The sequence below is a fragment of the Balaenoptera acutorostrata genome, chromosome 16 (genome assembly GCF_949987535.1).
Source record: "Balaenoptera acutorostrata chromosome 16, mBalAcu1.1, whole genome shotgun sequence".
In the NCBI taxonomy this organism is placed as follows: Eukaryota; Metazoa; Chordata; class Mammalia; order Artiodactyla; family Balaenopteridae; genus Balaenoptera; species Balaenoptera acutorostrata.
In genome coordinates, this window is record NC_080079.1 from 13,946,649 (window position 1) to 13,971,368 (window position 24,720).

The 24,720-nt window shown below is 46.4% G+C and overlaps 1 protein-coding gene across 1 annotated transcript; it reads left to right on the top strand.

Moving 5' to 3' along the window:
- Positions 1-364: 364 nt before the first annotated feature.
- VAX1 (ventral anterior homeobox 1) lies at positions 365-4,479 on the top strand. The gene is made up of 3 exons (XM_028164215.2): positions 365-605; positions 1,774-1,961; positions 3,855-4,479. Exons 1-3 carry the CDS (start codon positions 365-367, stop codon positions 4,419-4,421), a joined length of 996 nt encoding a protein of 331 aa, XP_028020016.2. The 3' UTR covers positions 4,422-4,479.
- Positions 4,480-24,720: the final 20,241 nt, after the last annotated feature.

The window sequence follows — 24,720 nt, forward strand, 5'->3', positions numbered from 1 at the left end:
CTCAGTAATAGGCGGGAGCCGCAGCAATTCGGAGTTGCGCTGCTCGCTACCTGATCGCCAGGCTGGGGACACTGGACGTGCTCAGAGGACGCGGGCGCTGACGAGGCGGCTTCGCCGCTGCTCCACCGGGATCCTCGACCAGACCCGCCGCCTCTCCGCGAGCGCGCCACTCGGCGGTCGCCGCTGACCTGCCCGCGGCCGCCGCAGCCGCCCCGCGGGGACATTCATTCTTGCCGCTTGCCTCTCTCCGGACCGAGCGTAGGGGCTGCATTGTAGTGGTTTTGTCCCCCGTCTGCTTTTTTTTTCCTCCTCCCCCCACCCCCCCTTTTTTTTTCTTTTTTTTTTTGTTGCTCTTGCCTCTCCTATGTTCGGGAAACGAGACAAAATGGACGTTCGGTGCCACTCGGACGCAGAGGCTGCCCGGGTCTCGAAGAACGCGCACAAGGAGAGCCGGGAGAGCAAGGGCGCGGAGGGGAACCTCCCTGCCGCCTTCCTCAAGGAACCGCAGGGCGCCTTCTCTGCGTCGGGCGCCGCGGAGGACTGTAACAAAAGTAAATCCAATTCAACCGCGGATCCGGATTACTGCCGCCGGATCCTGGTCCGAGGTAGGAATGGGTCAGGGCTGCGGGGGGCGTTCTTTAGGGGTGACTCAGGGGCTCGAGCTGCGCGCCGCCACCGACCCCGGCAGGCCGGGTGGGTCTGCCGCCTGGGACTTAGGAGAAAGTTGCTGGCCCTCCCCGTCCCGGGTGCGGCCAGCCGCTGGGGAGTCCCACCTGGGACGCGCGCTCTCCAGGAGCTTCGATCCCTTCAAGCCTCGAGAGGCGCCGCCGGCTTGGCTGCTGGGGGAGCCGAGGGACTGTGCGGGAGGGCCCAGGATCCAGGCTGCGGCCTCCGACCCGGGAAAGAAGCCGGAAACTCTGGAGGACCTGTTCGCGTCCTGCGGACCGGAGGACCTGCGGGGAGCCCGCGAGCGGGCTCCCGCACCCTGGCGAGTTGAGCGCATCCGAGGGGGGCGCGGGCGCTGGAGAACAGCCGCGGACCGCCGGCTACGGCCAGGCCAGTTGGCGCGCTGGGCCAAGGGGCTCGGCGCCGCGCTCGGGCCTGGCCGCCGCCGCTGGGAGAAGCAGCCAGGCTGGGTTGCCAGGCCGCGGATGCCGCTTTAGTGCTGGCCTCGACCCCGCTCTGCTGCGCGGCGTGCGGTCGACTCCGGCGGTGGCGGTGGTGAGGCCCGGCCCCCGGCGCGGCGCCGCCCCCGCCAACTGATCGCCAGGCCCTGCCGGCTCCGACTCGGTCCCTCCTCCTTCCGCCGCCGGGTTCGGGAGGGAAGGAGACCCCGGGATGGGGATGGGAACGGCCGAAGTGCGGTCTGGTCAACACGCTCCAGAGCTGGGGCCGACAGGATCTGGGCTGGTCAGTGCGGGGACCCTCAAGCTACAGGGGACCCAGTCCACGCAGCCGAGGCCCCCAGGCCAAAAGGAACGTCAGCCGATTTGGAATTGATTTTTTTTTCTCCCCAGTCCGGAGGGCTCTACAAAGGCCAAGTCCGATTCTTCTTCCCATCAGCTGTGTGGAGTTAGTCCCCGCAACACCACCGCCCCCCCCCCAAGCACATACAGCGTCCTTGCTCCCCGGCTGTGGCTGCAGGCCCACCAGCCCGACTTCCCACCTCCGGACTGCTGGCTGCTGATGACTGTGTCCCAGAAGCCAGCTCCGGCCAGGGGAGGTGGAGGAAGGCAGGAGGGTTCTTGTGCCTGATTATCTCCCCTTCCCCAGATGCCAAGGGGTCCATCCGAGAGATCATCCTGCCCAAGGGCCTGGACCTGGATCGGCCCAAGAGGACGCGCACTTCCTTCACCGCGGAGCAGCTCTACCGGCTGGAGATGGAGTTCCAGCGCTGCCAGTACGTGGTGGGCCGGGAGAGAACCGAGCTCGCTCGGCAGCTCAACCTCTCCGAGACCCAGGTACTCAGCGGCCGGGCTGCACACAGCTCAGCATCAGCCTCCTTCCCCTTCACCCCCAGCCAGCTCTTCCTCACCACCTAGCTTGACCCTGGATAGAGCCTCCCAGGTGAGGCAGAGAATATAAGGAGAATGGGGAAGAAAAGGAGAAGGCTTTCTCCCTTTCCTAAGCCATCCCTTTCTGCCTCCACCCCAAATCTTCCATGGTCCATGCTCTACTCACCTTGGCCTAGCCCAGGAGGCCCCAGATCCTAGCCTTTTGGATTTCTTTTTGGACCCCAGTCTTGAGAATTCCCTGCTTGTCTCTGCTCTTGGAGGAACCGATGTTTGCCCCTGTTTTGGCCACCCCATTTTGGCCAGATTTCCAGGCACACCCCCTCTGGAGACCCTAGCCTTACACAGCACCCAGGCCCATTCAGCAAGAATGGGGCTAGGGCCAAAGCCCCCTGTTCCAGAGCTGTGGGTGACAAGTAGGGATCAGAAAGGTGCATATTCCGGAGATCTGCCTTTGCAGACCAGGCTGCCCCGATGCTTAAGGCTTTCCCTGGTCTTGAGCTGGACTCAGCCCCATTCCCAGCCCTGAGCACCCACTGTGGGCACCTAGGAGACCCTGTCTTAAGTGCCAGTGATGTGTGAGGTGTGGGATGGGAAGCAGATCTGGGGCCTTGGGAGCCAGCACTGACAATTGTGCTTGAGGTCTTCTCCTTTACATGAAATCCATATGATGCTACTGGGGCTGGCCGTGTGAACTCTGGGCTCAGGAGCACTTTAGGGCCTGAGAGCTTTGTGTTGTGGGGATCATTTAGGGCCTCCCCAGGGCATGGTACCAGCTTGACCTACGTAAGGCTTATTTCTTTCTGAGGACCAGTTCCTTGACCTGTGCCCAGCCCTGAAGTGGGTGGGGAGCATTTTAGGTATGGGATCTGGGCAGAAAGCTGAGAACCAAGGACAGAACATACTGGGTGTTCGAGTTTGAGTTGGCATGGTAGCTTTTTCCCTACTCTCTCTGCCACCATCCCTCTTAGTTTACAAAATCTAGACAGAATAACCTTTCCCTAGAGCTGCCAAACTCCATTCTGGGCCACCAGCTAGTCCTGAAGAGGGGCAAAGGGAGAACAGGAAGTAAGAGGGGAGGTTGACGAGAGAATTTAGTCCACTCCAGCCTACTGACTTCCTCCCATGACTCCAAAGTTCATGATGGAGAGCAGCTGAGTTATAAATTAAAGTTATCACTCAGACCTTTCGATCCACCTGGTGGTGAGGAGTTGGAGGAAGCTTGGCCTATAAAGTTCATCCTGCACCAATTATTCAGTCTATAGCCATCTTCCCTGCTTTCTGCTAGTTGATAGTCAATCTGACCCTAACAAGCAAGAAATAGCCTCTTGTAGCCTTCAACAGGAGTAGTGCTCTGGGCCTAAATTCGCGCCAGTTGGGCCACACTCCTCCCCATTCACCCTCACTTCCCACTTCCCGAACTGCATCCTTTAGGCCTTACACCTTCTCCTGGCAATGCGGGCTTTTACGCAGCACTGATCCATAGTCCCGCTACGGGTAGTGCGGCGGCCCAGTGACATAACTTCTGGTCTTCCTCCAGTTAGGGTCGTGGACATTTTTACTTCTTTGTTATTTGTAACCCGGGCTGGCCTAGGCCTGCTTCCATGGCCCGGAAGCGCAGCGTATGGGAGCTGTGTCCCCCTCTTGGCGGCCCTGACTCTCCACCCCGCCCACCCGCCCCGCAGCTCCCGGGCCCGACTTCTCCGGGCTGGGGCTGGGACTGGGGCTTTGGCTGGAGTTGGGGGAGGGCCCCCCGGAGCCCTCGCGCTCCGGGAGCCCGCTCCCCTTGACGCCCGTCTCCCTCTGCCCCTCTCTCCCACCCTCCCTGCGCCCGGCGCGCAGGTGAAGGTCTGGTTCCAGAACCGGCGCACGAAGCAGAAGAAGGACCAAGGCAAGGACTCGGAGCTGCGCTCGGTGGTGTCGGAGACGGCGGCCACGTGCAGCGTGCTGCGGCTGCTGGAGCAGGGCCGCCTGCTGTCGCCGCCCGGCCTGCCTGCTCTGCTGCCGCCATGCGCCACAGGCGCGCTCGGCTCGGCGCTACGCGGGCCCAGCCTGCCGGCCCTGGGCGCGGGCTCTGCCGCGGGCTCGGCAGCCGCCGCCGCCCCGGGTCCCGCAGGCGCCGCGTCCCCGCACCCGCCGGCCGTGGGAGGCGCTCAGGGCCCCGGGCCCACCGGGCCAGGGGGACTGCACGCGGGCGCACCGGCCGCCGGCCACGGCCTCTTCAGCCTGCCCGTGCCCTCGCTGCTCGGATCCGTCGCCAGCCGCCTTTCCACCGCCCCGTTGACAATGGCCGGTTCGCTGGCCGGGAATTTGCAAGAACTCTCCGCCCGATACCTGAGCTCCTCGGCCTTCGAGCCTTACTCCCGGACCAACAATAAAGAAGGGGCCGAGAAAAAAGCGCTGGACTGATCTTAAGTGTTTTCCTGTATTTATATTTATAGTATCTATCGTGGTGATATTTATGGACTCACGCGCATTAGGCGCCCAGGGCTGCTGCGCTGGGCTCCCGGCTCCCAAGAGGCCTCTGACAGCTCTTCTTCCCCACCAGGCTCTGCTACCAATATTACCCCATTTGGGCTATTTTTTCCCCCCTACCGTTCCTCTGTGTCCTCCCACACCCACCCTTCGCCCCCAACTTCCTTCTGAATCCAGGAGAATCCAAAGAATTGGGGGAAAAGCCCGAGTTAGCCAACCTGATGCCCCAACCAGTGCCTGGCCCTGGAGGGTAAAGTCTGGTTCTAAGTCCAGAGCACAGGACATCTGCTCTAGATCGAGCCACTGCTGCCGTTGATTATTCTTATGGATATCTGAAAAAGGAAGCTGCGAGTAGACCCCAGTTGAAAAGGCTGACAGGTTTCGTTAGACCAAAAAGGAGGACGTTCCTTCCTCTCGCCAGAGAAACCAGGGCTTTCAGAAGCCCCTGGGCCCCACTTTGTGGACTTCTCGGGAGAGCCGGTGCACACGCAGCTTCCTGGCTGGACAAATCCTGCCGAATTTTCTCCCCTTTAAAGAAACTCCAGTCACAACCACCCCCGACCCCAGGAGACAATAAACCAAACGTCGTGATGGGCAACGGCGGTAATAAATTTGATCTCATCGGCAATAAAAGGAGAGTAAGAACTACCACACAAAACCAAATGGAGTGGAACCAGTTTTTAAATACTCATAACGATGGAGTTTAGAAGGCGTAAGAAAATACAGGATACAAAATGCGTCCCAGGGCAATACGGAATTAAAGTTCTGGGTGTTATGACTTAAAACAGGAATTTAAAAGGGAAAAGCAAAAGAAAAGCCTATGCTGCTAACGAAAGAAAATTCAGAATCTTTTCCGAGGCTGCGTCGGGAGGTGGCCGACAGCTTCACGCTCCTCCAGGAGAGAGAGCTGTGCAGCTCGCGGCAGCTCCCGGACGCTGGCGCTTCTCCCCACCGTCTCCCTTGTTCCCGGACCCGTGGCTCCGGGCAGAGTTGCTAGGTTTGGAAACAGATCAGTGCCCATTGCCTCCTCTCGTCCTCTGCCCGGATTCACAAAACCCTCCCAGCACGCAGGAAACGTCCCGATTTCAGAGGTCTTTGCGGACGGGAGGCAGGGACGCAGCCGGGGACATCAGGGCGGCCCGGCCTCCTCTGTCGGTAGTCTCCATATCCCGATCAGTTCCCTGCGTGGATATGAAAGGCATCCCTCTCCACCGCCTCCCCTAAAACACCCCCAGGGTTTCCACGGTCCCAAGTCAGAAACCCGGACCGCGACGCTGCCGCGGCCTCACGCCCTACCCGCACAGCCACGGCCACCCGCATTTTAACCAAAACCACAGACCCAGACGGCGAGGTGCCGCAGTGTCTAGAATGTATTCCTCCATCCGAAGCGAGCGCAGAGCATTTTAAAAATAGTAATTTTATTGTAAATTATTTACGTCAGAAGCTTTTTTCCCTTTTTTCTTTTCTTTTCTTTCTCTCTCTCTCTCTCTCTCTCTCTCTCTTTTTTTCCTTAGGCAAATAGTGAAGAAAATAATGAACGATTCAAACGCGGGTAGGTGTCACTGAATCCTGGCTACTAACTTTGTTCTGAATGTTTTGGATATTTGGATGTTTTGTATTTATGTGGTGAGAGTGAAATATATATATCTATGATGATAAATGAGGTGTACTTTTGTCTTGTATTTGAAGGATTAAAAAAACAAAAAAGAAGAAGAAAGAAGACCCAGCAAGTGATGAGTCTCCCGGTGGGGACTCCTGAGGCAGAGCCTCAGGCAGTGCCGGGCGCTGCCACTGGTACCGAGAGTGCTTGGGTTGAGGTTTGGGGAGGGTTTCGGTCCGGGAGACAGAGGTGCCTGCCGACGATGTTTGTTCTGCTTCCTTTCACTCTCTGGCTCTCTGTCCCAGCGGTGTCGGACCATCAGGCCCTCCCTCCTAGATCTCCCACTTGGTGTTTCTCGGTTTATTTAGGAATTTGTCTCCGGAAACCCTAGAGCTCCTGCCTAATAACGCCCCCAGCTTCTAGAGTTTTCCAGCCGCAATCTCCATGCCGGCAGTGTTTTGGATTTGTGCAATCACAGGGCCCAGAACAGGGAAGATTTTCCTTTCTTCTGACTTATAATAAGTCTCTTCGCCGTCAAGGAGAAACTTTGAAGGAGCAAGAGAATAAAATAGCTATTAACTCCTGCAGAGACCTCTCCCCCCACCCCACCCCAGTACATACAACATACACAGTGGTGACGGATGTAGATTTTGCAAACAGAAATCTGGGGAAGCTAGGAGGGCTGGGGACAGTACTCCAGGGCACGCTCTTCTAAAGCTGAGCGGCGGGCGCGGCAGCTCCAGCCCCCTCTTCGTGGCGCCTGAACCCCTGGGGGGCATGGGGGCTCACAGTTTTCTTGGGGACACCCGCACAGGCCAGGCCCCTCGGCCCCCCACGCGTGCACTGGGCCTAAGCCGCGAGCTTGAGGCATCCGAAATGAGGCGGCGGCACAGTGTGGGCGGCGGAGTTCCTGAGCTGAGTGTGCGTTGGGCCCTACCGAGTTTAGGACCCTCGCCGTGAGCTCAGAGTTCTGAGAGATCAGAGCAGCCGCAAAGCCCAGACAGTTCACTTTTGTTTCTCAAAGTCTCTGCACACCCCTCCCCCCCGCCACTTTCCCTCCTCTACTGGTTCCGTCTACCCTTTGCGTTCCCTCTAAGGACCCCTCTCCTCTGGTGGGGTTCCAGTCTCCACCCCCTTGTTTCTCCCCTTTGCCATCGCTTCTCCACAGTCTGGCTCTCTCCCTTCTTCCTCTTTCTCCACTTGGAGACTTCCAGTGTCTCTCTCTTTCTCCCTGCTTTTGGATTCCTCTGTCTGCCCGGGTGGCCCCAAGGCCGATGCGTGGGTGGCTCTTGCTGCAGATTCGTGGCTGGTGGCTGAGGCCAGCAAGGGGAGAGAAGGGAGTGAGAAGGTGGCATCATTTTATAGAACAAAGGAAAGCACAAAATCGCAGCTTCAGGGTCCCCAGGAAGCTCAGCCCCCTCCCCCAGGATCCTCAGCCTGGGGAGTCACCAAGCAGGCCCCTCAGCAGCCCCCCACCCCACCCCCGCCTTTCTCCTTTTTGCTTTCTTATCCCTAAAAGGAGAAAGAACAAGTTACCCCATCTCCTCTCTGCTCTCACCTCCCTTCCCCTCCCTGGCTTTGGGAGAGCTGCTGAGCTTTTCACCTGCCACTCGGAGTGAAGTTCTTCGACTCTTCTGCATAGAACAAGAATTACAATTTTAATTAGAAAACATTTATAGACAATTTATTTCATTTTAGTGCTGGTCCTGTTTCCTCTCCTTCCCCAAGGGCCTTCAGCAAGTTGCTTTGGTCCCTAGAGGCTTCTAGTGAGGCCTCTGGCCTCCAACTAGTGACTCACAGGCCAGGGGGGAGGCAGGTGACCTCTGTGAGAACAACTGGCCCCATCTGGGAGAAGGTGGAAGGGACTTCTGGGGTCATGGAGAACAACTGGAGGTAGGGGTACTGAAGGGAATCTCATGCTCAGGCCTGCACAAAGCAATACCCAAGTTAGCTCAGAGCAGAGGAGAAAAAGAAAAAGCTTCTCACCAAACTCCTGTGAATCTGGCGGTCAGGTGTGGCAAAGATGAGGGAAGTCACTCCGGAGCTGAACTGGACGTATGCTCATATCCATGCTTGCAGTTGGCCTAACTCTGAGCCAGAATCTGTTCGTAATAAGCAGCATTTAGCGGCCCTTTATAGTTTACAGCCTTTTGCATACACCATCTCTATTACTCCTTACTTTCAGAGGTCCAGCCTCATTTTAAAGAGCCACGTACAGGCTTGGAGCCCTCAAATAACTTGCCAAGGGCCAATAATCAGAGCCACAAGACTATAAGCTCCCCCTAGGGTCAGGGCCCTCCTCTTTCTTTTTCTTCCTCCTTCTCTCCCTCCCTCTCCTGTCTCTCCTTCTCTCACTCCCTTCTTTCTTCCCTTTCCCTTCCTTCCTTCGTTCCTTCCTTTTGTGTTCAAAGTGTCTGGCTCACGGTTAATCGAACTCTTCAGGCTATTTGCTTCCACATCTGCCAACTCCTATTTCCAGGCCTTTTTCTACTACACCAGCTGCTGAGGATTTACTTGGTGCCTTCATCAAGAGGTCTGAATTTCTCCCTTCTTCCTGTTTTCTTTCCTGCCAGTACTCAACTCCTTCCCCCTACTTCCCTCTAGAATGACATCTTTAAACCTCCTTACCCTCTTTACCTTACACTTTCTAAAAAAAATTTTTTTAAATTGAGGAATAACATTCATATAGTAAATATGTATATGGTAAAGTACACAAAGCTTAAGTATACTGTCAATGAACTTTTACACACACACACACCCGTACTTCTTGAATTGTTCCAGTGAAACTCTTTCAACTTCTCCCCTTGGGCCACGTCATGACACAATGGCTTTCTCCTGTTTGAAAAGAAGTGGTGTCATATTGGTGTGATGTTTTTTTTTCACAGAAAACCACTCCAGGAAGTCCTTCTAAGGCTTCTTGAAAGAATTAGAAATCATGTATCTTCCAATCTCCTGCAGTCCTGAGTTTAAGTGACTTAAATCAAACACCTGATCAGAACTGTCTACTAAGTCAGGGTTTCTCAAGATGCAAATGAAAACCACCTGCTACAGGTTCACTTGTGAACTAGTCGAAATGCAGATTCCTAAACTTCAGCCCCACCTGATGAATCAGAAACTCTGGGGCTGGGGTTCAGGAATGTGCGTTATTAACAAGTTTCCCAAGTGATTCTTATCCACACTAACACTTGAGAACTACTGTACTAAATGGCAAACTCCCAAGACACTGCAACCTCCAGCATTTGGCCTGGGACCTGGCGTTTGGTAGGAATACAATGCATGTTTGTTAAACAAATTAATCCACATTTTCTGACACAAGTTTCTTGGGTCACATAATACTATTGTAATTTAACACTATTTCTACATTGGGAAATCCTTACATATCAGAGTCTTTTTACTTTAGTAGGCTTCACTTTGATGAAGCAGGAGAGGAAGATGGATAGATTTTGGTGGTTTCTCAGGTCTAAGGGAAGGTCTTTTATCAACCTAACTGGGACCATCTTGCTGGACCAGCTGCTTCCCTTTAGACCTGGGAGTTTGGGGGGGCAGGAGGAGAGTCCTCCATATTCACTGAAAGACACTCAGGTGCACTCTTTTCTTGGTGGCAACTGAAGGTGTCTGTTGGAGAGACATCAGAGCTGTGGAAGGAGCAAGGCCACCAGGTCCAGAGGAACTGGCATGGAATGGACATGGAAGCTGAAAATTACTTTCATATTCTCTGGTTTATTTAGTTGATATGAAACTTATTTTCTGTCTAGAAGCATATTTGCCTATCTTCTTACCCTGAAAACAGAAAACATATGTTGTGCTTTATGTGGTAGTGTTGTATCCATTCCTAGAGATAACAGCAGCTCACACACACATATTCCTCAGGATCTCACAAGGCCCAGGATGATGGTTTGCTCCACTAAGAAAAAGTAATTCATCTTAGAGGTTACTAGTTAATGGGCTCTTCAGTCACAGTGACATGGGTTCAAATCCTAGATCCACCACTTAATAGCTGTGTAATCTTGGACAATTACCCAGCTGCCTGCTTTAAGCCTGTTTCTACATGTGTCAAATGAAGATAATAATGGTAGCTACCTCATAGAATTTTCATGAGTAGTTAATTAGATAAGGCATTAAAGCATCTGGTACAACCTAGTATCAACATTCAAATATTAGCTATTTATTATAAGACTGTGTCAATGTGGTAGCTGATGGTCTGAGACTCTCTCAGGGCCTTAGTTTCCCCATCTGTAGAGTGAGGGGGTTGGCCTTAAGTCCTTACTTAGGGAAGGACTTGGAATTGTGGTTGAGCCAGTCATAATGGAATTTACTCTCCCTGCCTTTAGAATGGATACCACAGCCATCAGTAAGAACAGCACTTTTACTAAAAATGATAAATTATTATTTAAATGACTTGGCGGACGGCCTTCAGCTGTCAGTTGTCAGACAGCCCTCAGTTGTCAGTCTTTTTTGGGAGTTGCCTCAGCTGAAGAGAACTACCTTGTCCGAGGTCATCCCTAATTTCCCAGAGTGGCTTCCAATGACGGAGAGACCTGGGGATAAGCCTGATCCTCTGCACTCCAACTTTGGATAGTTTTGAAGGGCCATCCCATCTTCCCATCTTCCCAACTCCCTGAAGTTCTATTTATCCTGTTTCCCCATGGCTTTTCTCTATCATTGCAGGTCTGTATTTTGTTCCTTTCTTTCTCTTTATTTATTTTTAATTAAAAAGGTTTTAATACAATTTTATTTTCCATTTACAGTTATTATGAAATATTGACTATATTCCCTGTGTTGTACAACACATCCTTGAGCCTATCTTACACCCAGTAGTTTGTACCCCGCCATATTCCCCCCCCAGCCCCCGCCCACAACCACTAGTTTGTCCTCTATATCCGTGAGTTGCAGGTCTGTATTTTGAAAGCTCTTTTGGCAGTTGGGGGAGACCCCAGGGGAGGTGGTGTGGGAAGAGGAGCACACGGATTCTGAGGCAGAGGTCAGTCGGTGAGTTCACTGCAAAAGGGACAAGAGGATGACGGTGGTGGTGGTGGTGGTGGTGTCAGCTGGTGCAGTAGCAGAAGAAATGGAGAAGAGAGGATGGGTTCAAGGTATTTTCTGAGGTAAAATCAACAGATCTTAGTAATCAAATGGAAGTGACGGGAAGTAATCAAATTTGAAACTATTTTCCTTGAGTCAGGAAGGGAATGAGATGAGGAGCTTGAACCCAAGAAGGGGCTGGGGCAGAGTTGGCCTCAAGGCTGAGGTGGCAGCTCCAAGTTCCGGGGGAGGCTTTGGACCGGAAGGCCTGAGGGCCGGAGGGCGGGAAAATCACGGAGCATGCGCCCTCTGCGCGAGCCTGCGTAAGAACTAGGCGCCGCTTCTCCGCGGCGGGAGGGCGTGAAGGACTTACCGCGGCCCTGGGCTTCTTGTCTCTCTTCCAAGACCTCACGTCTCACTCCTCACCCCTTGCTGCTCTTGCCAGTCGACGGGCCTAGGACACACTTGCGTGCGGTGCCAGCTGCCAGGAAAGTGGAGAGTTGGACCTGGTTTGACGCTTTGCCTCCAGGCCTTGACCTCAGCTGAGCCTGACTGTGGTGCCCTCTTGCTCAGCATGGGCAGAAATAATGAATGGAAACGCCCTCCTCGGAGGTCGGGCTCTGAAGAGGTCAGCAGTGACCAGGTCTGTGGAGCAGCAGGAACTGGCATGAGGAGGTGCGGCCGCCACCCCTGGAGCCCCCGCCTCCACCCAGCTGCTCAGCTCGTGGGAAAGGAGAGGGAGGTAGGCCAGACGCCATCTTTCTTTCCATCCTCCAGACCAACGCTCTGGGTTCTGAGCAGCAACACAGGCTGGGCCCGAGTCGTGGGCCCACTCCCTCTTGGAAGGAGAGAAGCAGGAACGAGGAGTTTGCTAAAGATGCTTAACGGTGAGTGTCTGGGTTTTGCTTTGTTTTCCTTTTTTCTCATTTGTTAGTAAGACTGCCATAGGTTAGATAGGTGGTCAGTAGGGAAGTTCATCTAGCCCATTTGACTTAGGGTCAGACTTTGTCCATTCCAGGGAAGAGCTAAATGCAAGTTTAATGTTTCCATCCCAGATGTCAGTTGATGCTACGGAGAGCAAGCCCAGAGCGGGGAGGAATGGGAGGGGAGAGGGAATAAAATGAAATGGAGTGAAAGGAGGTGGGGCGGGAGCACACCTTGAGTAGAGGTGAAAGGTGAGGCTAGAGAAGTAGCCTGATTAAGAAAGGTCTTGAATACCAAGCTAAATATCTTCATTCTATAGGCAAACGGGAGGTTTTTGGTAGGGCAGCAATGGGAGGAAAGTTGAGTTCCTGGATCATGCAGGTGCAGACAGAGGAGAAATGTTAGTGAATCTTGAAGTTAGGTATTGAGAGCTGAAATTAGGCTACAGGTGTTGATAATGGAAAGTAGGTAGGTGTTAATGTTCTTGATCTCATCAGTGATGGAGGCTAGGGGTAAGTTAATGCACTGATACTAGCACTCCTTTCTAAACAAAAGCATTATTTCATTTTTAGATTCTTTTTCCTGATCTTCCTATGAACATCTCTGTTCAGAGACAAGAGGGAGGGTGGCAAGGGGGACTTCCCTGGCGGTCCAGTGGTTAAGACTCTGTTCTTCCAATGCAGGGGCCACGGGTTCGATCCCTGGTTGGGGAACTAAGATCCCACATGCTGTGCAGCATGGCCAATAAATAAATAATAAAAAATAAAATGACAGGTATGGTTGACTGCAAAATGAACATACCCCCCCCCCATAAAAGGAAAAAACAAACAAACCAAGAAAAAAAAAAAGGGGAGGTGGCAAATAAGTTTCAACTCTGGTTCTAACTCTGATTGAGTGATGGTGGCTGCCTGCCATACTGAGTTGCAGAGGATTCTAAGGCCTCATCAAAACTCAGTTGGAAAAGTGTGCCAATCCTTAGTGATGTCTGCTATAGCCATAGGAGATGTTTTTGTAATTTTGAGACAAATATAAGTGACTCTGTGGTCAGGCTGCTTCTCTAGGTTCTGAGTAAGGAGTTGGGTCCAGTTTTGGCTCAGTAGGTTTTCTTAGCCTGGAAGGTCATGGCAGAGTGGGGAGCTGATTCCATGTAACTCAGGGCAAGGTCCTGCAGCAGGTATCCCAGTCATCACATAGACCGCCACGGTCTGGCCATAGTAAGAAAACTTGGGCTTTGAATTCCATCTCCGTCTTTCATTTAGCCATGTGAACTTAGACAAATTACCCAACCCCTTTCAATCAGAATACTCATCTGTAAAATAGAAATATATTACTTTTTCAACCTAGATGTAAAGTGTTTAACATGGTGCCCAACTATGAACTCAACAAATATTAATTAGCCTCTTTCCATTTTGAACAAAACCTTGTCTTTAGGTCCTAAGCATCAACTTCTGACTAGATTTTCACCTGGGCAAAATTATATAACTAATTTTTGTGAAAATTCACTGAGATATTGGATGTGGAGTACGTGACATAGAGTAGGAGAATCCTCTTTGCAAATTGGTAGAACAAAGGACACACGTTCAACAGTTTGGTGTCTCCAGAGCATTTTTTTAATGTATTTTTACAAACACACATGCACACATACACACACACGCACTCATACATTTTGTTAAGATTCTTGTTTTCCCTTTACATAAATAGATGCATATTATACAGACTGTTTTGTGACTTCCTTTTCATTTAACAGTATATCTTTGAGATCCTGTTATGTCACTGCTTATAGGCCTATTTTATTAACCTCTCTAAATTTTATAGTGTGGATGTATCATAGTTTGCTTAGCCATTCACTTATTGATGGAAATTTGTATTCCTCCTTTTTTTTTTTTTTTTTTTTGCCTTTACAAATATATTTCTGAGAACATTCTTGTGTCTCTGCACCTATACTGGTATTTCTGAAAGTGGAATTATTGGGTCAAACAATATGTATTTTTTTTTTTAATTATTATTATTTTTTTTTAGAGGGGATTGGGAAGTTAGCTTTTTTCTTAAATTTTTTTAATTTTTATTTATTTATTTTTGGCTGTGTTGGGTCTTCGTTTCTGTGCGAGGGCTTTCTCTAGTTGCGGCAAGTGGGGGCCACTCTTCATCGCGGTGCGCGGGCCTCTCACTATTGTGGCCTCTCTTGTTGCGGAGCACAGGCTCCAGACGCGCAGGCTCAGTAATTGCGGCTCACGGGCTTAGTTACTCCGTGGCATGTGGGATCTTCCCAGACCAGGGCTTGAACCCGCGTCCCCTGCATTGGCAGGCAGACTCTCAACCACTGCACCACCAGGGAAGCCCCAAACAATATGTATTTTAATAAGTTTAATGGTACTGCCCAAAGGTTAAGCGAATTTATATTCCCACTCACAGTTTTTGAAAGTTAGTCTGGGTAATTTAATGTCTACTACTGGATATGATCCGTCTGAGACTCTTCTGTGTGCTAACTTCTCAAGTAATTGGTGTTGAAACTGCATACAACATAAATTCCCTGAAGGTACTGCAAAAACATAGTTTGTTTCTTCTCTTTTCTGGATTGATTATTAATCTTATAGATCATTTAGGATCTCTTTAAAAACTAAACAGATTTATATTTATTTTCAAAGTGATAAAAAGTTAAAATGTCAAGGCTTTTTGTAAAAGAACAGTCCCCTGCCCTCATTCTCAAGCTGTAACCACCTTAAATTTTTTTGAATGTTTTCTTTTACTTCTTAATTCCTCCCCTTCATCTCCTTTATACGTGCATAGTTCCTCTCCTCCAATACTCACAGTTTAGTTTAACTTTCTGCAGGGGCTAGACCAACATTTAGTATTTACATTGTTAGGGCAATATAAACCCTATTCATAGTGGAGCTGTTTATATATTATGAATCCATTTTTTTGGGTACAACTTTTGTTTTCTCTGGAGGTAATTGTTTTTTAAACATTTTTTGTTTAATTGGTTCTCTGTGTACTAGTCACGAATTCAAAGTCTGCCATGAGTGTAAATCTTCCAGTTAGCTCATATGCATCAAATATTCTCCCAGTTCCTTATTTTTGGAGACATCTGTCTTGGTGTTTCTGTCCAGCTCTAATGGGGACTGCTGGCTCTCTAAGCTGGTGACACAGCTGTTTTCCTAGCATTTTTCTTTGCTATTATCCTGGGAATCATTCTCTTTTCCTGGGTTGGAAGCTCTGTTTCCTGGATTCTGCTGCTTCTTTGATGATTTACGCCCTTGTTTTGGTAGAGCACTTCCTTCAGTGGCTCCTTGAGACATGGCACACGGACGTAATTTTTTGTTGTTGAGAGTTTACATGTCTGAAAGTGGCCCTATTCTACCTTTACACTTACATGATTATTTACTTGAATATAGAATTCTAGGTTGGAACTGCTTTTTCTCAGAATTTTGAAGACATTGCTTTGTTGCCTTCTAAGCTCCAGTGTTGCTGTTAAATCTAATGCTCTTCTGACTTGTAATTTTTTTTTTTAAATGTGATTGTTATTTCTCTCTGGAAGTTTTTAGGATCTCTTCTTTATCCTGGTATTCTGAACATTCAAAAAAGTGTGCTTGAAGTAGGTCTTTTTATAGCCATTGTGCTGGTACTCAGTGGGCCTTTCATATCCTTCACTGGAAAATTATCTTGAATTATTTCTTTCCCTCCTTTTCCTCTGGCCATTTTCCTGGAATTCCTATTATTTGGATATTGGATCTCCTGGATTGATCTTGTAATTTTCTTATCTTTTCTTTCCTATTTTCTGTCACTTGGCGTTTTGGATGAGTTAATATGTTATAAAGTGCTTGGGACAGTGCCTGGCCAACTTTATCTTCGAATATAAGATTAGAAGATTTCATTCTGCTAAGATTTTCATTTTGGCTATTGCATTTTTAATATCCAAGAACTGTGTTCGATTTTCTAAATCTGAGCTATACAGTATGGCATCCACTAGTCACATGTGGCTACTTAAAATTAAGTATAATTAAAATTCAGTTCCTTAGTTTTATTAGCTACATTTTGAGTGATCTATGGCCACACGTAGCTGGTACATACCATATTGGACAGTGCAAATGTGGAATATTTCATCACAGAAAGTTTTATTGGACAGTGTTGCTCTAAATTTTAAAAAAATGTAATATCCTGTTATTGTTTCAAGAATACACTCTCTTTTATCTCTCTGAGAATATTAATGATAATTTGTTTGAAGCTTCTTCTATCTCTTTTATTCTGTTAGATTGCTCATACTTAATATTAGGACACTAAAAACCTGATTGGAAGCTTTCTGTGCATGGCTGGGGCTTGTTGATATTGAGATTTACCACATGGTGATTTGGAGGGGATATGTTGTTAGGGACCACTGAATATCAGTATCTTTAGGTCCTTTCTTTTTTTTAAAATAATTAATTAATTTATTTATTTATTTTTGGCTGTGTTGGGTCTTCGTTTCTGTGCGAAGACTTTCTCTAGTTGCAGCAAGTGGGGGCCACTCTTCATCGCCGTGCGCGGGCCTCTCACTAAAGCAGCCTCTCTTGTTGCGGAGCACAGGCTCCAGACGCGCAGGCTCAGTAGTTGTGGCTCACGGGCCTAGTTGCTCCGCGGCATGTGGGATCTTTCCAGACCAGGGCTCGAACCCGTGTCCCCTGCATTGGCAGGCAGATTCTCAACCACTGCGCCACCAGGGAAGCCCAGGTCCTTTCTTTTATGTCAGATTTTTCAGAGAAGAATTTTCCAATCTCCTAACTAGAGAGTATAGGCATAGATAGCTGTCAAGATTTTTGGCAGTTAAGTGTGGGAAGAGGAGTGGAAATCTTACTGACCAGGATGCAGACTTTCACTTATTCCTTTTGGCCTTTAGTTGTGCCGTGTGTCTTCCAATTCATAGTCCTTCTGATTCAGTACATCGGGGAAAAAAGAAAACCTGAGGTAGCAGAGGGGTGGTCTTCCTGTCTCCTCAGGGTAGTGGATGGGATTGGACTGGGAGTCCAATTGTTTCTTTTGTATATCAATCTCTTTTTCGCTCTCTTTATTATTATTATTATTTTAAATTGAGATTAGTTGATTTACAGTATTATATTAGTTGCAGGTATACAACATAATGATTCAAAATTTTATAGATTATATACTCCATTTAAAGTTATTATAAAATACTGATTATATTCCCTGTGCTGTACATTATATCCTTGTAGCTTATTTATTTTATACGTAGAAGTTTGTACCTCTTGTATATATATTTATCTTGTATCCTGTAACCTTGATGAACTCATTTATTAGTTCTAATCGTTTTTTTTTTGTGGATTGGAAAGTCATTTCTTAGTTTTTTAAGATGAGTCTTGGCACCTTGTGAAAAACAGCGTAGTTGGGATTTATTGAAGAATGAAATGAGCTTTCTTTCTTTCTCTATAGTGTAGAGATAACTGTTTCCAAGAGGAGCAATAACTACTGAATTTTAATATGAAATGCTCTATTCTTCTTGTTGTTTAGTTAAAGCTGCTGTCCTACCTTCTCCAAGACCATGGAAACCTCGGCCAGAGACAGGTAGCTCATAGCTCTGTGGTTTCAATATTGTGATTGTGATCCAGGAGCCAATCTCCTGGATCAGCCAGCTATTTCTCAGAAGGGAGAAATGTTGGATGACTAGAATGAGAAAAAGCAGCACAGAACTCGGTGAAAATGGGACCATAGTAAGTGTTACAGTATACCTTCTAAATTTCTTAGGAAAGGATATTCACTTCTCTTCATTATTTCCAGTGTAGTCTAGGCAACCATCATCTCAGTGCCTAGATTACTGTAAAAGTCTCCTAACTTATCTCTAGTTTTTCTTCCCTACACCGTATTCTCCATATTGCAGCCACAATGATGTTTCTCAAATGCAGATCTAAAGCTTAGCAGTTCTTTTAAGTCAGTACTCTGGTGGTACCTTTGAAACAGCAGTCAGACAGGAAGAATTAGGTAGAGATAATTTGGCATGCAGGAAGATGCTGACTGGCCTTAAGCTCAGAGGTCATTTATGTAGTTATTGGGGGTTACAGGGTGCTAGTCACTCACTACTCTGCCCTTCTTGTTGGACTCAACTGAAAACAAGGCACCAAACAGGGTTCCAAATTTAAGTGGCAGCAAGTGACTCTCAAGGTCTTCTCCTGTTTCCTACCTGGAATTGAATCTCTCTGTCTAGGCAGTGGCAGAGAAGGAGAGAAGAAGGTGGAGAGGGATAGTACCCCTGCTCTTTAAGGCACCCACATACTGGTTCCATGAATATTAGTGCTCACCACTCAGATTAACTTCTTACTTTTTTCTTGAGTTGTAAGAGTTAAAGGAACAGTTACCTTTCCTAACACTTCCCTCAGTGGGTAGAAGCATTGGCTGAACTGTCTATTTTTTTTTTTTTTTAATTTATTTTATTTATGGCTGTGTTGGGTCTTCGTTTCTGTGCGAGGGCTCTCTCCAGTTGTGGCAAGCAGGGGCCACTCTTCATCGCGGTGCGCGGGCCTCTCGCTATCGCGGCCTCTCTTGTTGCGGAGCACAGGCTCCAGACGCGCAGGCTCAGCAATTGTGGCTCACGGGCCTAGTTGCTCCGCGGCATGTGGGATCTTCCCAGACCAGGGCTCGAACCCGTGTCCCCTGCATTGGCAGGCGGATTCTCAACCACTGCGCCACCAGGGAAGGCCTGAACTGTCTATTTTTTAAAAATGTAATAAAGTGCTTTAATTATTACTGTTCTTAAATTTAAAAATATCCAAAAGATTGAGAGTTCTCATTGTTCTTTTGAGTTTGTTTTAACTGTTTGGATTGCTATTCCTAGGTCTGATACATGGTATACACTTCAACATTTGTTGACTGATTGACTGACTGGAATCTCAAAGTTAGTTCATTAAGACAGAATATTTGAGTCCCTTTGATTTCATAAGTCATCTCATGAAAATCTACCTTTTAAAAAACATTTTCTTGCATGTTTTATTGTTCTCACTTTCTCTATATACTTCACTATCCTTTTGCCCTTCTCCGAACCATTTGAGAATATGTTGCAAACATCATGACGCTTCTTCCCTATACACCTCAGAATGTATCTCCTAAGGACATTCTTCTACACAACTATAATACCATTAGCGCATCTAAGAAAATTAATAATATTTTTGTAATATTACCTGAATCCACTGTGTATTAAAATTTCCCCAATTTGTCCCAACAATGTCTTATGTATATTTTTAAATCCAGGATCAAATCTGGGTTATTGCATTGTATTTGGTTATTATATCACTTTTGTTTCTTTTAATCTAGAACAGTTGTCTGATTTCTTTTTTCCCCCCATGATACTGACTTTTGGGAAGTCTAGGCCAGCTGCCTTATAGAATGAAATGCATTGTGGATTTTTCAAATTGTACCACGCACACCACGACAGTAACTATCAATGGAGATGATTCTGAAAATGTTAAGGCCTGAGCCAAAGCTGTGAGATAGAGAATTTGTGGATGTAATTTCCTTACCAAAGAATGACCTACTGAAGAGACTTGATGTTGTGGTAGCTGATGAACATCTGACAGTGGACGGCAGAATCTATTCCTATGCTCCAGCGCTGAAACATGCAAACATGAAGCCATTTGAAATGCCCTTCCTGAAGTATTAAGGCCAAGGGACAGTCACCATGTTTTTGTTTCCTCATGGTGTCATTTAACTTGTTGCTCAATCCCCCATATTTCCTGTGAACTGGAAATTAGACATATTTGGCTAGAGTACTTCTTAGGTGATGTTTTGTTGCAATTGCCTTCTTACATGGTCTGAGGAGGAGAATGGTTCCCTTTTATAATCTTTACACAACTATTGAGCTCCCAGTAGGTAGCATGTAGGTACTATGTTAGATAAAATGGGAAATATAAAGAAACATTGTCTAATGTGGTACCTGGTATATGATAGATGCTCTATAAATATTTATTGACTGCTGAAAGATATAAAAAAGATAATTGGCATTGTAAACCAATGAATGGTGAGGGTTAAATGGAGCTGTAATTTAATTTTATTTAACAAATATTTAAAATTTGTTGAGCAGAGCTGTTTCTATATGCTCTGACCTAGGTAGTGATAGGTACTGGAAATACATTGATGATCTAAACAATTCCAGTGTCTGCCTTTGAGAAGTAAACGCCCCAGCATTCAGAAGTTGGAGAATAAATTTAGGTGGGAAGAAAGAATTGTATAAGTACCCAACAGTGTAAGTTGGAGTTAGATTCTGGAAGACTTTGAAGGAAGGGCAAATAATTCAAACCATCAGAGAAGACACTGGCTTGCCAATACACAGTTTTGGAGGGATAACTGGCTTTGGGCAATGTTGCTTTATAACTTACATGGGCCTTAGTTTCCTCATTTGTAAAATGAGCAAAATAAAAATAGCTCTTATAGCTCATATCTATTTAGCACTTGCCATGCGGCTGATACCGTTCTAAATTTTATATATAAATTATCTAACTATCTATCTATCTATCTATCATCTTCTTTGATCTTCATATCTCTATAAAGCCATTTCCTTTTTCTTTCTTTTTCTTTTTCTTTCCTTTTTTTCCCCCATACCCTGAGAAGTTTACCAGAGAGTCACTGGTAAAGAGTGCTTGTAAGGGAGAGTCACTTCCTGTGGATCTTCAGGAAGTCCATTAATGATTCCCTACCACCACCCACAGGAATCTCCAATGACATTCAACACAGCAATTTTAACTTTGTCCTTTCAGGCTCAAATGTGACATTTGGCCAAGATTGTAAGATCTTCCTAAGAGAATGTGATTGAGAAATCAAAATGTTACCCTCGGTCATTTTCTTATACTTCACACTAGTGATTCTTATATCTTTTGCTTTAGGAAGCTTTCACACTCTTAAAAAATATTGAGTACTCCAAAGAGATTTTAGTTACATGGATTATATCTATTGATAGTTACCTTACTAGAAATGAAAAGGCAGACATTTCAAAAATATATTTATTAGTTCATTTAAAAATGATAAACCTATTACATGTTAAAATAAATCACAATTTTATAAAAAGTAACTATATTATCCCAAACAAAAATTAGTAATGGCATTTTAAAAATGTGTTTGCAAATCATGGTCATGTCTGGCTTTATAGATGACAGTTGGATTCTTATGTCTGCTCCTGCCTTCAATTTGTTGTGGTATTCTATAAACCATTTTCTATAACTATCTCCATTCTACATAAGAAAGTGAAGGACACAGAGGTTAAATGATTTGTCCAAGATTATGTAGCCAGTAAGTGGTGGAATCAGAGTCAAGCTCAAGCAAACTTTAGAGATTATACTCGTAACCTTCTATATACTAAATTGCCTGTAGGCCTGTTCAGAGGATTAAATGAAATAATATATTCACTTAATCAGTGGTTGCCATATAGTAAGAGCTCAGTAAAGTGAGCTGCCATTATTATTTCACTTGAGGAAATTAGTGAAATGCTTAAAAACATGGTAGATTATTAAAAGTTTGTGAGTTGTGAGGCATGTCACAATAAGTGTTCATTTTTGGAAGATTAATGTGACAGTGCTAAGTAGGGTGAGATATAGAAGGAGAGACTGGACACAAAGAGATGTTTGGAGACTTGAAATAGTCCAGTTGAGTGTGAGGAAAGATCTCCCATCTCCAGAACAGCTTGACAGAGAAGGGAATTTTAAGATAGTATTGACAGTGAAACAACATTTATGGAACACCTGAAGTGCACAGATAACTGCTGGTTATTGTGGGAAAGAAAGAAAACTAACATTCTCTGAGCACCCATGACAGGTGCCATTACCTTTTTTTTTTTTTAAGCACCTTGTATGGACAGACACTTGTCTGTAATTATTTCTCAGTCTCACAGCAATATTTCAAGGTAGGTGTCACTGGTGACATTTTTCTGGATGAAGCCCAAAGGTAAGAGACTTATACATGGAAAGAGGGGGAGGGAAAGGATGAGGGATGGGGGGTGGATATCTCCAGGGTTCAATCCCAGACCTAGCTGACTTCAAAGTCCATACTGGACTAAGAATATTAGTTTGAACTTCAGGAATTCCATGAATTTTCCATGGAATTGTAGGCATAGTTTTGTGGGGAGATGATCATTTAGCAGATTTCTCAAAGGAATCTATGACCCCAAAAGAGAAGAACAATTGTCTTAGATTGTCAAAGTCGGAAGGATATTTAGAAATTAAAATCCCACTGCCTTCATTTCAAAGTTGCGCCAACACACAGAAAGGGGAAAGGATTCGTTATAGAGTGACTCAACTGGCAGAGCCAGTACTAGAACCCAGTCCCCTTGTCCCCCAGGCCACTGCATCTCCATTTTTGATACCTTATATGAAGGCAGCAGAAGCCTTGCACAGCTTGGAAGAATTGTAATGCATTGGACAGATCTCCTTTTAGACTGTCTTGGCAAGAAGTCAGTTAGGCACCTCTGGAGGGAGGTGTGTTAACTCTTCAAGGACCAGGCTCTAAATTAGTACTATTTTGTAAATTGCCACTTTATAGGGTACTATTAGTAAGTGACTGCTCTAAAGCGAGCTCTGGAGTGTAGAAGAGCAACCCACCTCTCCAAGAGCCTGCTTCTTGCCTAGTGTATAGTTTCCTCCCCAGGTAGAGGAAATCCTGCCTGGGCTGTGGCAAATCAAGTCGTCTTTGAGGAGGATGTAGTAGAAGGGGGAAAAGGCAGGACAAGCTGCTTTTCGTACCAGCAGAGTTTGTCTGCATGCAGGAGCAGTTTTAACATAAGGAAATTTGAGTGGTATTCGTATCTCCTCCATGTTCTGTCTTCTGCTGGCAGCCCTGCTTTCTTCGGAGCCCGCAACCACAGTCCCTTTTCCATTTCCTGACGACACTTTTAAGGCTCATGTTATTCTACCCATCACCTAGCTCAGTGTCTGGCACTTAGAAAATTTGAGTATTTGTGGACTAAATAAATGAGATTCTACTTGTGCTTGAATCTTGATTCTACCACGTATGAGCTGTGCTATTTTTAATTAACTTCTCTGAGCAGTGATGCCTGTGGTTACCTGGTAAAGTAGAAAACAGAAGAAAGTCTCAATGGTGGTCAAGACTGGCCCTCTTGGGACCTGGGGGAAAGGATTAACAGGCGCCTAACCCTCTTGGGGAATTCAGAGGCAGATTGGCAGTGTTGTTGCAGACTGCTTCAGGTGTTGGTCGGAGTCCCTGAGACCCAGTCCTGACTCAAAGCCCTGACCTTGCTTTTGTGAACCTCAGGCTCATTCCTCATTCTTGGCCTGCCTCAGTAGCACTGGAGAACTCTGACATTTTCTGTCCTTTGACATGGTGGCCCATCAGCTTTTCCCTCCCTAGGGCAAAGCCAGATTTGTGCCAGCATCATTCAAGATGGGTGGTATTTGGAGGAGAGTCCTGCCCAAGAGAGTTAGGAATGGAAGGTTTAGAGTTTCTTAAAGAATGCCCCCTTCCACTTCAGACAAGTTTCTGTTAGTTCGCTTTGTCCAGAAAATGACTATTGTTCTAAATAAAGCCTCTGTAGTTTCAGACCTAATCATGATAAATCTACCAGGAATTAATGCCTATCTGACATTAGACCAATTGCCTAGAAATCATGACACTTATAAGAAATAGTCATCTCTTTATTTGAATGAAAACAAAGCATTCCAGGGCAGATTTTAAAATATATTATTTTAATTTTTAGAGGAAAAGAATTCTTCAAAGAGAATTGTCAATGATCAAAACTGGTTGATAAATCACATACGTAACTATGTAATTAAACTTCTCCATTTTCAGAGACCTGCAATTAGAGTTCTTCGTGTAGTTACCCATAATGATTCCTTCTTGCTAATATGCTAAGGAAGAAGGGAGTCAGGAAGATAAATTTTAATTTGAACTTCTCCCTAATTTGGATCAAGAGGCGGTGGAAGTATGCCTAGGCTGGGAGGCAGGAGAACTGGGTTCTAGTTCCCGTTCTGTTTCTCATTAACTGTGGGGCTTTAGCCAGATCATCAAGCCTATCTGAGCCTTTGTTGCCTCAGCTATAAAACAATAATAATACCTACTTCAGAGTATTGTTATGAAACCTTAATGAAAGTATGGGTTTGGTAATGTTTTGTAAATTTTAAAGCACTGTAAGGTCCTGATACATTTTAGTATTGTGCTTTCTTTTCTTATCATAGCAGGCCAGGCCCTCTGTTTGTGGTGGGAGGAAAAGGCTCTAATGTACAATATCAGCCTTTGTGTAGTGTGCAAAGACAGACATTAATGAAGGGCTAGGGTGCTTTGTTGAATGTGTCTCTGATTGACTGGTGGCCCTGCTTCTGATGATCAGGAATTTATTATTAAGAAAATTGCTATGTGCTTGGGAAGCCGGGACTTGGTTTGTGCCTTCCCCACTGCAGAGGGTCACCACAGATGCCTCAGGTGCCCTTGCATTGACTTTGCTGGATTCACATTTAAAGAGAAACCTTTCATTTGGCCCAGATGGAGGTCATGGGGGATTGTGACAAGTACATTGAAAATTTTCAGGGTTCAGGTCTGCCTTTCTCTTTCTTTCTTTCTTACTTTCTTTCTTTTTCTTTCTTTCTTTCTATCTATTTATTTTTATTGAAGTATAGTTGATTTACAATATTAATTTCTGCTATATAGCAAAGTGATTCAGTTATACATATATATACATTCTTTTTAAAATATTCTTTTCCATTATGGTTTATC

Bases quoted from the DNA above. Each gene is read 5' to 3' on its own strand.
- VAX1 (XM_028164215.2), top strand. From the start codon at position 365: ATGTTCGGGAAACGAGACAAAATGGACGTTCGGTGCCACTCGGACGCA. The intron at 606-1,773 runs GTAGGAATGGGT...CCCCTTCCCCAG, and splicing joins CCGCCGGATCCTGGTCCGAG to ATGCCAAGGGGTCCATCCGA. The intron at 1,962-3,854 runs GTACTCAGCGGC...CCCGGCGCGCAG, and splicing joins TCAACCTCTCCGAGACCCAG to GTGAAGGTCTGGTTCCAGAA.